Source organism: Brachyistius frenatus, unplaced genomic scaffold, assembly GCF_029030835.1.
Source record: "Brachyistius frenatus isolate BFR_SWC_R1_liver_20210118 unplaced genomic scaffold, ASM2903083v1 Contig_47, whole genome shotgun sequence".
NCBI lineage: Eukaryota > Metazoa > Chordata > Actinopteri > Embiotocidae > Brachyistius > Brachyistius frenatus.
The window spans coordinates 1,264,869-1,280,740 of record NW_027210646.1 but is presented as its reverse complement, the minus strand read 5'-3'; the positions used below and the strand labels follow the sequence as shown (position 1 = coordinate 1,280,740).

Sequence of the window (15,872 nt, the reverse complement as noted above, 5' to 3'; positions counted from 1 at the left end):
GCAGGTATGCGTCACGTGGTGAACCCTGGGAAATGAGAGTTTATTTAGGACAGTTGTGAATCACCCAAATAATTTGATATGGAGAGGGCGGATAGTAGAAGCGGCAGCTTTTTTTGGGGGAAGCCGGTGTGCAAGAAAAAGTCAGTCCGGTGAGGACCGGCCCACGTCCGTCTGTAACCTCCATGGATCAATGTCCCTCAGACAACATCAGCTCCACCTTCATTTAGACTTTTCGTTTTTTTCATTGCGTGTGTTTGGTGTAACTATCGAGAACAAAAAGAGGAACCAGAGTTTACACTAGAATGAATTAGTGGTCTCCTGATTTACATCGTCCTCCTACAGGCTGACAGACATGTAAACAAACGGTCTCTCGGGCCGGGCGGTGTGTGTAGTTGTGAATGGGCAAGGGGCGGGCGCAGGGAAACAGATGCAGCTCTCCCGCTGGAGGAGCTCATAGAGAAGAGCGCAATCCGATGGACCGGCAGCAGAGGTTTACTTCACACATCTGAACAAACCCACAGCCACGATTTCTTTAACACACCGAAACGGCCATAAGGAGGAGTTTTTGTTTTTTTTATTCACCAAGATCAACGAGTCGTCGATAAGAAAACTCAAGAACTGAAGACAGGATGGGTTCATCACAGCTGTTCTATCTACTGCTGTTGTACGGATATCTACCAAAAGTAAGTCTCTTGTATTCTGAAAATACTCTTTAAAAAATTGTTTTAACAGTAAAAATACTTTTTGGCCATCAAAAAAACTGCATGAAGTCCAGGTTAAATGGACACTTCTTTACAGCCATAAAGAGGAGATCTATCTTTAGATCATTGCCTTTGCACCTGAGCTTTAAAAAAAAAAAGTATTTCCCAAAAAGTCTGTGTAATTTCTCTTTAAAAAGAAAACTAAAATCTTTTACTGTCTGTTTTATTTTTATTTTGTTCATTGGGGTTTATATCTTCCCAAGGCATCCGACATGTGAAACCTTTTTCATTCCTACAGATGAGTCAGAACCTGTGAAGGTAAACAAGACTAGTCCGATAAATTGAGCAAAATGAAAAGTCAAATTAATACAAATAGACTCCTAAAAGCAAGCACACCTTAAATTATACGTGTCACATTTAAGACCACATTTATATGAAAATAGCTTGAATTAGAATCAGTAGTGTTTCAGTGTGATTTGCCTGGAAAATTGTTTATATATATATATATATATAAAACAATTTTATATATAAAAGTCTGAGTTTGGCTGCTTTTACTGTTGGATTTGTTGTTGCATAGGATGTGAATGTCGCCATGAAAAGCGTGTAAAGAGCTCAAAATGATCCGACTACTGGTTGACCTGAAGTCATTTTAACTGGCTGCTGTGTTTATATTATGTTCACTGATAACAGATCTGATGCAGGACACCGTTTACTGTAAATTCACATGCGGTGAACACGTCTGAGCGCCTTCTATGCTCAACATTGTTTTGAATATTTTTCCAGAGGACAAATGCTGTAATTTAACTGGACTACATTCTTCCCACTTAGCCTGTATTATTTAAACAAATAATTGGTGGGAAAGCCCTTGAGCATTGCCATATGTCACCTCTCAGTGGCACCGTGTGCTGCTGCAGGAATACAATGTATGTTCTGTGGATGATGGATGTGCAGGCTTTCCTGCGTCTTTTGTAGTTGCACACAAGTGTAAAGATGTGTCTTGAAGTAAAATGGACAACCGCTCTGTGCACAGGGGCTGTCACGATCATGAAATTTTAGTTGATGATTAATTGTCAAATATTTGTTATTGTCATTTTCAATTCATTTTACTTTGATCGCCACCTTTTTGCTGCAGATCTGACAAATGGCCTTCAAGTTCTCCTTTTTCATTTGGCTTTAAAGCCCAATTTTGCCTTCAGAGGTGCCGTGGTGTTTGCCTTTGCAACCAAATCCATGATGTTAATGTCAGTAGATGCTCAACGAAATGTGGTCAATCGAATATTAGAAATTAAGCACCTCAAGATAAACCTTTGATGGCACTAATTCTCCACTCATGTGCCAGCTCCACTCAAGTCTTGCAAAAGAAGTGTGACGTGATTAAAAGAGCACCAGTCAAACCTCAAATGGTGGAAATCGTCACAGGTGAAGGAAATGAGACATTTCTGTTAGTTTCATCCAGCTGTTTTTATATGAATGAATGGAAGTGATTCCAACCATCATGCAGCAGGACTGCACTCAGCTTAAATCATTGTGATCCAGTGATTATGTAATAGTTGTGACAGGCCTACCCGTTTGCTCTTTTCATTTGCACGCTCAGCCAAAGTGTCATCTGCAATTATGTCTTATTTTTAATATTTATCTTTTTGAAGAAATGTCAGAAGTATTCTGCTGATGCTCCTCTAACTGCACACACATAACCGGTAAAAAGCTTTTACTTTGTTCTTTCAAGTATCGGTGTAATTTCAGTGATCAGGGATGAATATGCCTCTTGAAGCTGAAGACTTCTGATAATGATAATAATTGTGACTTTGGATTGATTTTTAGTCATTGCTAAAAATTGCATGGCTTCCTTCACTGCCAGTGAGAAAAGCTTTTTCTCAGCAGAATGGGCTGTGAATATTTAAGTGAGTGTGTGAAAATGTCCTCTCCTCACCTCTGACAGCCCTCAGATGTCCAGCCCACCCTGACACTTTGGATCAACCAGATGCGTCATTTGTTGACATACTTTAGTGTCTCTTGTATGGTTTGCTGGTGTGTCTTTTCCAAGGCCCTCGGTGGCAGCTTTACAATAACACACCCTGACGTTTTTCCATTGATATATCTGGTGAGGAAATATGGTGTCGAGGGAAGCGCAGAAAAATCCCATAAGTGGCTAAAAAAGTGCACGTTAGTGGCTGGATGTCACCGTCATCGAGATGGGAGGAGGAGGGAAAGAGCAGCGAGGTGGGCGATAATGGCTTTTCCTCCCCATCTCACATTAAATCACATGAAACCCGCTGATAGACACCAAAAGTTTTTTTTTTTTAACAAATAATCACAGTTACCTATTTGTGCTGTAAAGGGGGTTTAGTGCGGAGGTGGCGGCTCGCTCCTATTTTACCTCTTAAAACAGTTTCTTTTCACGTACTTGTGATTCAGTATGAAAAATATGGTACATTTGAAGGATATATGTATGCTTGGTTTTCTGGAGGAACAACCAAACACAACAGGAAATTGCAGATTCATGTCGCCACAATAACCTAAAATAGAATATCTGTCCACTATAAATAGTTCAAAGCCAACAAAAAACAGAGACACTGTGAGGCTGTACGTTCTCAGTTCATGCACAGCTGCATTCATGCAACTTTATGCACCATCATTTCTGCTGTTTGTTTTTCTCCTGCAAATCCAGTCGTTCTCTTTTTTTTAATGAAACCTTCCTCCTGTGTGCACAAAGCAGCAACTAAGCCTCCATCAACTTGTGGACGTGAGAAGATCAAACCCAACTTTTTAGCAACCCAACACTTTAGTAATGTGTTAATCAGTAGCACTGTACAATTAAACTTTATAAGCATTAAATTATATTAACAGGAAGCCACGATAGCATCACAAGCTTTTAGCATAACTTACGAAAAACTCAGTCTAAGGGGGTATATATATTGCTTTTGATTATTTGTAAGATTTGTTTTCTTTATATATTCATACAAATAGATAAGTGGGAAAAATGTAATATGCTTACTTTATCAAAACTATTTTTTTGTGTTTTTGTGACATATAATTTGATAAACTTCTGAATTAACTTTTGTTCAGGTCAGATTTGTAAACCACAGTTGATATAATCCTTTTTGACTTTCCTCTGAACTGGTCAAACAGTACGATAGCGGAGACAAGCTAACACAAGTTTGGTTAGTTGGTTCAGTCGGCTGCAACAGTCATTTAGTGCAGTTGTAGCTTTGTAGAACCTGCTGCATCAGCTAGTTCATGTGGTGCCACGTGTTTTAATTTAAATCAAAATTAAGTGGATATTTATTTAAATCCACTCTTACTTGACACCTAAACTGGCAACCAGAAATTATAACGCACAGCTGGAAGCACATAAAACCACAAACAGGATGTCTTTACGTTTATATTAATGCACACATTAAACAAACAAGAAACAACATTTGAATTACATAGCTTTACAGGTGCTGGTATGCATATTTTTTTTAAACACCGGACAGAGCCAGGATGTTTTTCAGTCTCAATCAACTCTTAATTAATTAATGCATTTATATCACTCGTGGTAAAACAAATTAGCATATTTTTTTCAAAATTGTAAGATATTTCTTCACAACACTTGGTTAGTTTTTAGCATTAGACAAAAACACGTGTTTTTGCTTGTTTTGTTCGAAATGTTTAGCCATAATTATTGTACAATGCTCACACTTGGCTCACTGATGCATCAACCACGAGTGTAACTGTTTATCTTCAGTGAAGCGCAGGGTGTAAACACATTACTCCTCATTGTCTGGCCACACACAGACACAAGCCTCTCTTTTCGTTTTCCTGTCAGCTCTCGCGTTTTTCATTTGATTGTTATCGTGTACTCAAACAAGGCGAGGCCAGCAGCCATGTTAAATGACAACAATCACTAAAAACTTGCAGCAGCACCGCGCCAGCCCTCACGACAAGCGCTGCCCCAACAAACTATCAAAGCAGACAGGTATTTATGTGATGTTTTGCTTACTGCTTGTCCCAAAGGCTTTGGAGAAGTCTACTTATCATGTGCGTGGCTTCGGATTGGCAGTTTGATGGTTTTATTATCATTGGTCAACTCTTTGTGTATTCTGGCTCTGTTCACAATATACATGTACAGGGTTATAGGAACTAATAAACTACCTCCATGCAATGAAGCGCCCTTGATCCCAGCAGCTTACAGTATAAGGCCACGCACACATTCCACTATCATGTCTGTTTTCGCCCCAGAGGAAGGACTTTGCTTCAAGTTTTTTACTGTTTATGCAGCATTAATGGTTTTCGGGAAAGTTCAAGTTGAAACTAGGTTGCGTTTTTCAAAACTCAGAAGACACAAAGCAATGTCCTACTTTCATATTTCATAAATAAACTGAAAATCTGGGACTGGCAGCTACGTTGTTTTTAAATTGAGAGATAACTCCGATCATGTTTCTTCATATTTATGATCTCTTAATTCAGATGTTGCTCTGACACTTCTTGAAGCACTGTTGAAATACCCTTTTCAAGGCGGAGGGAACTACAAATCACACGAGTAATTATTCCAAGTTATGTCTCTTGATCAACATCAGCACCTGACTTACACATGTTTTTATGATCACTGGTACGTGCGCATTTTTGAATTCTCCTTTGACATGATGAGAGCGCACGTTGAAATCTGCAATGGAGATCCTTGAAACAAATACAGCAGTGAAGCAATAGGTTTTGACGAGGTGTTTTGAGTGGCATTTATGTTTCAAGAGGAGTAGAAAGTCACTGTCTAAGACTGAAGATGGCGCATCAAGTCAAGAGCGCAACCAGCTGGGTTTTCTTTGACTTGTGAATTCTTTCTGTTTCCCCAAAAATTTACATAAAATTTGATGTGCACTCCCTGATTGATTTTTAACGTCCATGGGGAAATTGCAAATGGCCACGTACCAGTGTTCACAAAAACGTGCACAACAGCTGCTGATGTTCGTCAAGTGTCGTAACTTGGAACACCTGCTCATGAAGGCGATAGCTTCCCCCTCCGCTGTGCATGTCACGGTGCTGCGGTGTTTTGTGCTAAGCAGACTCTGAACTTTTTGATTGCCTCTTGTAACAAGTTAGCAATCAGTGCAGGACCTTTCTTTTTTGATATTGTCCTTTCGCTTTAGTTTTACAAATAATCTATTTGCAGTCAATCAAAGTACAACATGGAGCTCTGTGCCAGTTGTCTGTTGACCAGTTTGAGTAATCCAGCCTTGGATGATACAAAATAAATTTACTTTATTAATTCGTGAGAGTCGCACACATAATCTTTTACAGAATTTTGCCAAAATTTGACATCTATACCAATTGAAAATGAATTTGAACAATAGTTAGCCAGAATTATTTTTCAAAAGAGCTTTAAGTAGTTCTGAGTAATAAAACTAATAATGTGACAGTAGCTGTATTGGACAGTAGGATTACAGTTGTGATGGTAAATCAGATGCACACAAGAGAAACCTCAGTGATGGACCAGGTTGAAGAATTTTATATTCTCTCATTTCCCTTCACTATGATGGTAGCTTCCCCAGGGATTTTTTTTTTTTTTACTAAAATCCTCTTTTAAATGCTCCACTGCTACATTGCTCCACAATCAATTTCATGCTTATCAGAAATAAGGTTACTAAAGGGTCTGACCAACATGAGACATCCTTCTGCATCCATATTGCTCTTGTACAGATGAAATGGCTTAATCTCCTGCCTCCCAGGCAATGCTGCTGCTATTACTTCAGGATATGTTGGATTTTGTGCTGTAATCAGTTGCAGGCAAAGACTCCTGTGAATAAAATTGTGTGGATTATGATAGTGTAGAACAACCTCACAGAGAGGGAGCTGGTGCGGCAATGAGTTAAGCTCACAGAAGAACGTGTAGAAAAGTGGACGTAAATAGCATGAAGGTATTACATAGTTGTAACTGTAAATACCGCATTTTCAAGTTTTTACAAGTTGCATTCCGGAAAATGATTGACTTCCAATCTAGATGTCACTAAATCCTGCTTGTGCATAAACTCAGATTTAAGGTGAGCACAGAGAAACCTTCTCCTTGACATGACTCTACACAGCGAAGCTAAAACATCCAAGTGAAGTAACGATACAAAATCATACACATTTTTGAAGGGCTGAAACTTTTTGACATGAGTATGACTTGGCATAAAAAGACACCCTGGGAGACAAAAATTTAACCATCTCCTTTTTTGTTCCAATCCTTTAAAAAGACCCAAGTGAATTATGTATCTTGTCTGTCGGGAACAAAGGACTCAACCTGAATGAAGCAGCGTCTGTATCTCAACCATAGAATCTATTTAAAAGTGGACGGAAGGGGTCTGAAAAATGAGACCGATGCAGAAATGCATTAAACTACAATACCACCGAGTGCTACTAGAGGTTGGCTCCAAGAACCCTCTGGCTCCGTAGACTCCTATTCAACTTGTCGCATGGAATACAAAGTACATCTTTTCCTCAAGTTATTTCGGTGCCATTAGCTAAAGTTGCTCCTTTTTATATTTTTTTGGCAGTCCATCTGAAAATAATCCTGTTATTAATTAGAAAATAAGCCTCAAAAGGCCTTGTTTTTGGGGGCGTGTCTGTTCGATTGACAGGCCTGTGGTGCAGTCAGGTTACGGCTATCGCTGGGCGGGATGTAATTTCGTCGAGCTTCCAATCGGATCAAGTCAGAGCCACGGCTTGCTCCACCCCGGCCTGTCGAAATACGGTCACTTCCTGCTCCAAACCGCTCCGAACTAGCAAGATGGCCACGGCCCAAATCCGAAATCAAGGCCTCATAGCGGCCGTTCACAAACCAATTAGTGACGTCATAGTTGGTTGCCCCTTAATCTGAACTAAGAAAACATTAACCAAAGAGGTGGAATATATTTTTTTTAATGTAATTTTTAGCTAATGATAACTGTTATTTTGCTGATAAAGGGAGTAAAAAAAAAAAAAAATGCTATATGTGTTATCTGACGTGTCATTTGGCTCGTTCCACATTTGTGTTTGGCATTTGTAAGCTGCTGTTAGACGACACCAGTTTTATACATGATCTACACTCTGACTGACTGATAATGTCGACTGTCACGGGTTCCTTGTAGATGTCATGTATTATGCTTGAGTGCTTTTAAATATTCAACTACTGTAGGTATCTCAAAGCACAGCAGGTGCTTTGGATGTTGTGTAATTACTGTACTACTTGTATAAATGATGAACCCCTGACTTTACTCTTGCCTCATTACACTTATAACACGACTCTGCTCATGGTAACCTATCATTAGGGACATTTAGGCGTGTTTGTCTGGCCTTAAGTGATCACACGCAGACTGCTGTTGCAGCTTGACTAAACAGGATGACTGTCGAATACATTTGACAGCTCCAGGTGGACCGGGCTCATGGAAGACACTTTAAAGACATCTACAAGGACCGATTATTGAACACGAGTTGCCCAGTAGTAAATAAATCGCTTTGTGCTGCACCCCTCCTCCCACCGTGACCTTTATTGCTCTGAGTCTTGTAGGTATTGCAGGTTTGGTGGCAAGATCCCAGGGTGAAGCTCTTCCCTGGGTGTTCATGAATACGCTCTGCCTCACACCGACTCCTCTCTTCCTCTTCCTCTCGCTCTTCATCTTCACTGAACTTCTCCAGCTCCTCGCTGCTCGTTGTAGACATTTTCATTGACCCACCGGCTCTCTGCCAGCGGCTGTCAGCCTGCATTTTTCAGACTTTGTTGACACAGATGAACAATTGCAATAGATTGCTCAGCGGCTCCCTTCTCCACTTCCTAATCCATTTGCATGATAGCATCTATTTTCCTGGCAAGAAGGAGCTCAGTTTATATTTCAGATACAGAGAACATTTCTGTGGATTTACTGTATTTAGCCAGGGTTTTTTTTCTGATAGGAATACATTACATCAAAGACCGCAGTCACAAGAATGTGATAAAAGGAAATGTCGACTAAAATATTTATTGGCACATACTTTCCTGCTTATAACTTCTCTACTGCCTCAACCTCACTGAATTCTGTCAGTAACTAATAGCAGTGTAATGGAAGTACAGTATATGTCATTCTTGACACTTAAATGTTCTTTCTGCTTCTTCCTCAGGTGCTATCGGTGCAGATGTGCGACGTGGTGAACGAGATTGAGCAGGAGAAAGAGCACTGTGAGAATAGCACCTCTGGGAACGTCACTTCAGGTAATTCTTGAAAACATATTTGCGTCTGTCTGGCTGTTTAGGGTGTGCAGGAAGCTATTTAAAGGAACTAGGAGGCCGCATGAGTAAATAAATAGCGAGTAAAGGTCATTGTAGAGGTAAGGATTTTGTAGATAAAGTGCTAGCAAGGTGGAATATAAACCATAAACCTTATATCTTTCAGACACATAAGTTAATTATCTTGGCAACTCTTACAAAAAAACCCTGAGCTCAACCCTGCAATAGTATTACACACACATTGTAAAAGTAGAGTCTTAGATTTATTCAAAATCATCAATATTCAATACATAAGTCGGCTCTGTGGTTACATTTTATTCATTAAAGATACTGAAGTACTGATACTTTAAAGCCTTTCGTGCCCTTTCACATTCTTTGTCAGCATCAGAAATTAATCAGATCTGAACACAACATTATAGACATATTTTTAGACTCTGTGTGAAAACAAGTCTCAACAAACCATTATCTCCCCGACACGGGATAAATATACATCCACACATTCATTTACAAGTCATAGATAAAAAGACACCTTATTACACTAGAACTTGTCTGAGAATCGTCACTTTTTTGAAAGTGTCAAAGTAATTGTTATCTGTACATCCACGGGTACATTACAAACATTAAATAATCACGTGAAAAGAAAGCCGTGTATATGCATGGACACGACTTTTTACGAAACAAAATGTCTCATACAGGGGATAAAGTTCAGAATTCTGACATTGAAATAAAAGGTGGAAAAACAATTGAATAAGGAGGGAATGATTTCAGACTTTATATAAACCCTAACAAACTTTTATCCAACCAGGTACAGGTTTCTCTATCTGTACATTATCTATACACGCTTTATGTTGTGGGAGGTCAAAGGGGGGGTGGAGCCTAAGATCTCTTGTTACTAGCTCATTTCAACAGAACAGATGCAGGTTCGCTTACGGTTATGAGAGTTTTCAGTTGTACAACCCCATTTCTGAAAACATTGGAACAAAATGCGGTGAACTGCAAATCCCCATAAACCCATATTTAATTGCCAATAGACCAAAGACAACATATTAAGTGTTGAAATGTAGACATTTTATTGTTTCATAAAAAATGTGGGCTTATTTTGAATTTGACGCCAGCAACACGTCTCAAAAAAGTTGGCACAGGGGCAACAAAAGGCTGCAATGACATTATTGGGTATAAAAAGAGCATTTCAGAGAGGCAGAGTCTATCAGTAGTGAAGATGGAGAGAGCCTCATCACTCTGTAAAAAGACTGCATTGGAAATAGTGCAAGAATTATGTTCCTCAATGTAAAATTGCAAAGAATTTGGGGATTTCATTATCTACAATAATTAAAATCATTAAAAGATTCAGAGAATCTGGGGAAATCTCTGTACACAAGGGACAAGGCTGAAAACCAATATTGGGTGGTCGTGATCTTCGGGCCCTCAGGCGGCACTACATTAAAAGCAGACACAATTGTGTCGTGAAAATCATCGTCTGGGCTAAAAAGAACTTCAGAAAACCATCGTCTGTGAACACAGTTCATTGCTGCAACCACAAATGCTTGTTGAAACTCAGCCATGCAAAGAAGAGACCATATCTAAACATTATTAAGAAACCCTGCCGCCTTCTCTGGGCCCGAGCTCATTTAAAATGGAGTGAGGTGAAGTAGAAAACTGGTCCTGTGGTCTGACAAATCTAAATTTGCGATTCTTTTTGTGAATCATGGATGCTGCATCCTCCAGGTCTAAGAGCAGAGGGATGTCTCAGCTTCTTGTCAGCACTCAGTTAAAATTTCAGCATCTGTGATGGTACAGGGATGCCTTACTGCACATGGTATGGGTAGCTGACACATTTGGGAAGAAACCATGAATGCTAAATGATATATACAGGTTTTGGAGCAACATATGCTGCCATCCAGACAGCGTCTCTTTTAGGGAAGGCCATACTTGTTTCAGCAAAACAATGTCAAACTGCATTCAGCTCGTATTTTAACTGTGTGGCTCCGTATTAGAAGACTCTGGGTGCTAAACTGGCCTGGCTGCAGTCCAGATCTGTAAACCATTTTTCATGAGCAAGGACCACCACCTCAATTAATTATTAACAGAATTTATTGATTATGATATGGTGGGATGCGTTGGAGCTGGATAAGACACTGCGGTTTGGGAAAGACTTAATTGAGAATCCTCTGCGGCTCTCGGGCCTCGCAGATCCCCAAAAAAGCCTTCCTAAGAAAGCAGTGATGACTAAGCGATGCGCAGGTCTCGGAAGTTGTGACGGGTGCAGAGCGAAAATGAGCTTGAACCATCTATGCTCTCTCTTACCCTCCATGCATTTCCCACTACTGCATGTTTTTTCAAAATTCCCTTTAACACTGACATTTTTTTGATATTGATATTTAACATTGCTAATTTAAGGCAGTGTTTAAGTCTCTTCGTTGTACACTTTTTTGTTTTAATATTTCCTTGATATTTTAATGTTGTTCTTTGTGTTTGTTAAGCGTATTGGGAACATGTTTCATGGTGATTTTACACTGTAAATAATATTGAATTGAACTGAACATTGGGTGAGCCAAGACGGTGCTGACCACTGCACCATCACACCGCCCTCTACACAGGTCTAATCAACAGAATTATTTAAAACACATCTTTCTGTGTGGGTGTCTGGGTTCACTGAAGCCAACAAGGTTAGACCATCTTTTTTTTTTTTAATCATAGACCTGAAGAGGTTAAATGTTGCAGAATGAAAATAGACATGACTGAAGTTAAAGTGGGATTTCTGGTCAACACTTCTTCTGATTATATTGTTATCTGACACCATCATGGGTTGACCCACTCTGTCTGTAGGAGTGAGAAAACATATGTAATACAGTATCCTATCTCTGCTGTGCCCTTCGACATGTGCACCAAATGAGGCTAAAATTCATATTTATGTTTATTCCTTTGCCCACCGAGTCATCTGGCTGCCTGTGCTTCCTGTGACTTTACAAAAACAGTGAAAAACGAATCTACGTTAAACTCGGCACTATCTGCATTTGCTCTCGTTTTAATAAAAAAAAAAACACCACCCATACTGCATGCACTGCATGGTGAATTAATTGAATCCACATGAACGGCTCGCGTGGCAACAGCTTTCCTTATCTCCACAATGACCCTCATTTTTCTACTTCCCTATCTGCTTCCTCAACAGGAAGGTAGTGGAAGTTAAACTCAGAGGTCACGTCCCGACTAAATTAATTAGCAGCTGGAGAAACCATACGGTCACAGCCTATGGTTGTGCAACATATTAAATATAGGGATTTTTTTTTTTTTTTTTTAGCAATGCCTTGGTTTCCTTGAGACAGAACAGACATGAAAAGGAGTATTTTTTTTGACAGTTTGTGTATTCTGACATGAAGAGCTGTCACAAAATGACTCTTGAGATTATTGACTCAAAGATGTTCTTGAAAAAGCAGAAGCTGACTGATTTCCAGTGTTATTGAAGTTCAGAAATCTGTTCATCTCACAGTTGATTGCTCGCGTTTTTGTTCTAACGCAATTTCCTGAGCTTCACTCGGGTTTTATAGATCTGAGTGTTAGGTTGTGACTTTGACTAAAAATACAGACTGAGGTTAAAAAAAAAGATTTCAAGGAAAATTCACGGAAAAGCTGGTGTGTGATTGTACATTTTGGCACTAACAAATTTATCCTGAACAACATCTTATGTGCTTTTTCTTGCCTTACTAGATGCTATTGTATGTCCAATGATGTAACCGGACACGGTGTGACCGATGTATATTTATTGGTCTTTATTGAAATGTTCCAAAGCTGCTTGTTTTATTAAAAATAAATATTATTTCTGCTCATTACTTAGACCTTTTTAATGTGATTGCTTACTCTCAAAAGTTATGAAGGAAGAAGGCATGCTGGGAAATGCTTATTTGATTGCCCAAAGACCTCACTACTTGTCACTTGTTACATGTCATGTGTCCGGGCTGTTTTCAGGCTCAGGGAAAATATTTGCGCTGGCAATCACAATAATCTTACTCTGCAGGATGTGTCACATGAGATAAAAAAAAAAACAATAGCTTTCAGTTTTTAGTCAAAAGCTCCTGCAATCGTAAGAGAGCATTGTTTAAGAATCAAAAGTACCAAAGATTAAACCAAAGCAAAATTCAAGTGTAGCTGCACAGGTAAAATGATGCTTTCCAAAATAATTGAATGGATGAAGATACAAGGACACAGGCTTTAGCAGAGTTCATCCTCTTGGCTTGTTAGGGATCTAGGTAGTGATAAATGACAAACAGATTGCATATTGATTGTTATGAATTGATAAATTTGATTTTTTTTTTGAATATCTCTACAACCAGCCACTACAGATAGAAATCCAATCTTCTGAGATTTTTCTCTCTTCTCCCTTTTGTGTTGATCTTATAACTTGTTAAAAAAGGGTTTTCAGAATTTAAACGTTGTTCCATCACTTGAAGATCATCATAAAAACAGAATAAAGACGTATTTATACAGTAATCAACTTGTGAATCTGCAGTAAAACTAGGTGATAGTAAATTGTTCCTTGCAGTTGCTGCACAACATTGACTGTCACGGGTGTCGTGTTAAGCACATGAATTAATTTTGTCATTGTGGTCTCTGTGTGTGTGTGTGTGTGTGTGTGTGTGTGTGTGTGTGTGTGTGTGTGTGTGTGTGTGTGTGTGTGTGTGTGTGTGTGTGTGTGTGTGTGTGTGTGTATTAATGTTAATGTCTTCTCCTGGCAGGTTGCCAAGGCATGTGGGACATCATTGCCTGTTGGCCTACAGCCAGAGTCGGAGAGGTGGTTACAATAACTTGCCCCATGTACTTCAGTTACTTCAGTGACCAACAAAGAGGTAAAACCCTTTACGTTTCGTTCGTGTAAATACACAGTGCAGTCTGTAGGAAATGATTAATATAGGCTATTTGATGGAATTTATTTTTCCTAGTCTGCTATCTCATTGCAGGAATAATTGGTGGAATGAATTATTTTGTGGCAAACAAGCCGACAGGTGGCAAAACAGGACTTTGCTGTAATTTTAGCCATCAGCTACCACATTTTTATATTTATTTATTTATTTATTCACATTTCTTCTCGCTGTCAGCCAGCCTTGCCTTTGGGTAGACACTGAAAATGTCTACTGTGTTGCTTGCATGCAAATGAACATTTAAAATCTTTTGGACATCAGAAAATAATTTGACACTCCACAAAAAGGCTTTTGGCAACCCACTGACAGGAAAATGGATATTGATTCATGAGCTTTATAAAAAACATCAGCACCTCACTGTTATATAGAAAACCAACCCGTAAAATTTCAGAACATTTTACATTTATGTAATGGTCCTTTCATAGAACGAGAAGAATAGACCAGGGCTTTACATAATGATTCCTTACAGGCGATGCTCTAGGAAAAAGAAGGGGGGGGAATAATTTTTTAATCATCTTGATAAATGTAATTCTGGCATTGAGCAGTCGGCATACTTTGAGTGAAATTGGTCCATGCTGAGGTTAACGAGGCCACATTTTGACCTTTTTCCAGAGAATCAGGAGCTGTTTAGCTGTTAAAAAAATAAAAAAAAATAAAAAAATAAATCAAGGGTTGGCCACACTCTTGACCTTTTAGATGGCTTCACTCTGAAAAATAATAATGAAAAAAAAATACCTTGTTATATATTTCCGCAATAATTCTTTTAATTTTTTAACTGTATGGTGAAATATGTTCTTCTGTTATTTTGTGGTAGTACTTTTGTAATGTTTTACATGTACTGAGAGTTTATGCAGCACTTTGATCCACTTCATTTTTGTAGATTTTATAGTTTGAAACTAAATCTACAGTTTTCTGTCTTGTTTTAAATGTGAACTGGATTAAACTGAATTGAAAGTTGGATTATAAAATTTCAGACATTTCGCAGAGTCTGATGCACCAGCAATGCACCAATAATGTCTCACGACCCCGAGTTGGTCAAAATTGGTGCTGATGGATATCCATTCCTCCTTTTCAACGTCACTGGGCTCTTTACTTGCTCCTCTGGTGCTCCTGCTTCGGTCAATGCTTAATCTTTCTCCCTGACTGAGAGATTGGCTTCTATCCGACTATTGACAGCACCACTGGATACAAAATGATGGGGCTTTTACTGTTAGGTAACCACTTACACTAACAGATGTGGCCTCACTGTAGAGGAGGAGATGAGTGAGATACCAACTCGGCCGGTAGTCTTGCAGCTAAGATGGATTTCATCTGGTTTTCACAGATGAGAGGGCACATTATACAAAGACCAAAGGCCCCCACCAGTGAAATTTGAAATGCATAATTCCCGGGCCTGTTCATCCTTTTCCTCCTTTGTACAACACGTCTCTATTATCGTCTACTGGTATTACATAAAAAAAAAATGTATGCCTATGCTTTTATTCACCTCAAGATAAAACAAATTATATTTCACTCGTTCAGTTTTGCTTCTCTTCTTTAAAAGGATTTCCCTGAATCTTGGTCACTACTGTCTCTTCGCTCTCTCATTTGCTTATTTACTTCCTTGCCCAGAGTTAGATGAGAGGATTCGTACCGATCTCTTGTCTGTACACTAATTCCGATGCTACAGTTAATGGATGGTTTCGCTTAGAAAAAAGTAAGTGATGTTTTTTTTGTACAGCAGATCTAATGTCAGAAACTGACATTTTAACATGAATCACTTTTAATTTTACTCTCGGAAAGAAAGAGCATGAGGGCATTTTTCAAAATGTCAAACCATTCCTTTAAATTGTATTAAGCTAACATTTCAGTGTCATACTGTCGCTGTAATTATTACAACTACATATACACATCGTTAACAGTTCACTGCAGTGTTTTTCTGCTTTGTTTAGCTCTCAAACTGTCACTTTTCATTCTCATCATTTACTTTTAAGACTCTTTACATTTCTGTCTGTTTGTAACCAAATATTTCAACTAACCGTGGGTGAGCTCTTTTATGTTTGCATATATCGTAGATGTGGAAAA

At 38.9% G+C, this 15,872-nt stretch overlaps 1 protein-coding gene across 2 annotated transcripts in view; it reads left to right on the top strand.

The window, feature by feature from the left end:
* The first annotated feature begins 420 nt into the window (after positions 1-420).
* The window catches only part of vipr1b (vasoactive intestinal peptide receptor 1b), a 38,021-nt gene continuing 22,569 nt past the window's right edge, over positions 421-15,872 (top strand). Inside the window, exons 1-4 of one of the 2 annotated variants that reach the window (XM_069703460.1) lie at positions 421-490; positions 587-683; positions 8,790-8,880; positions 13,626-13,736. In XM_069703460.1, the coding sequence (XP_069559561.1) occupies positions 630-683; positions 8,790-8,880; positions 13,626-13,736 (256 nt within the window). In that variant the 5' untranslated portion in view covers positions 421-490; positions 587-629. Of the gene's footprint in view, positions 684-8,789; positions 8,881-13,625; positions 13,737-15,872 lie in introns of both variants that reach the window. The other variant, XM_069703459.1, reaches the window with a different exon arrangement.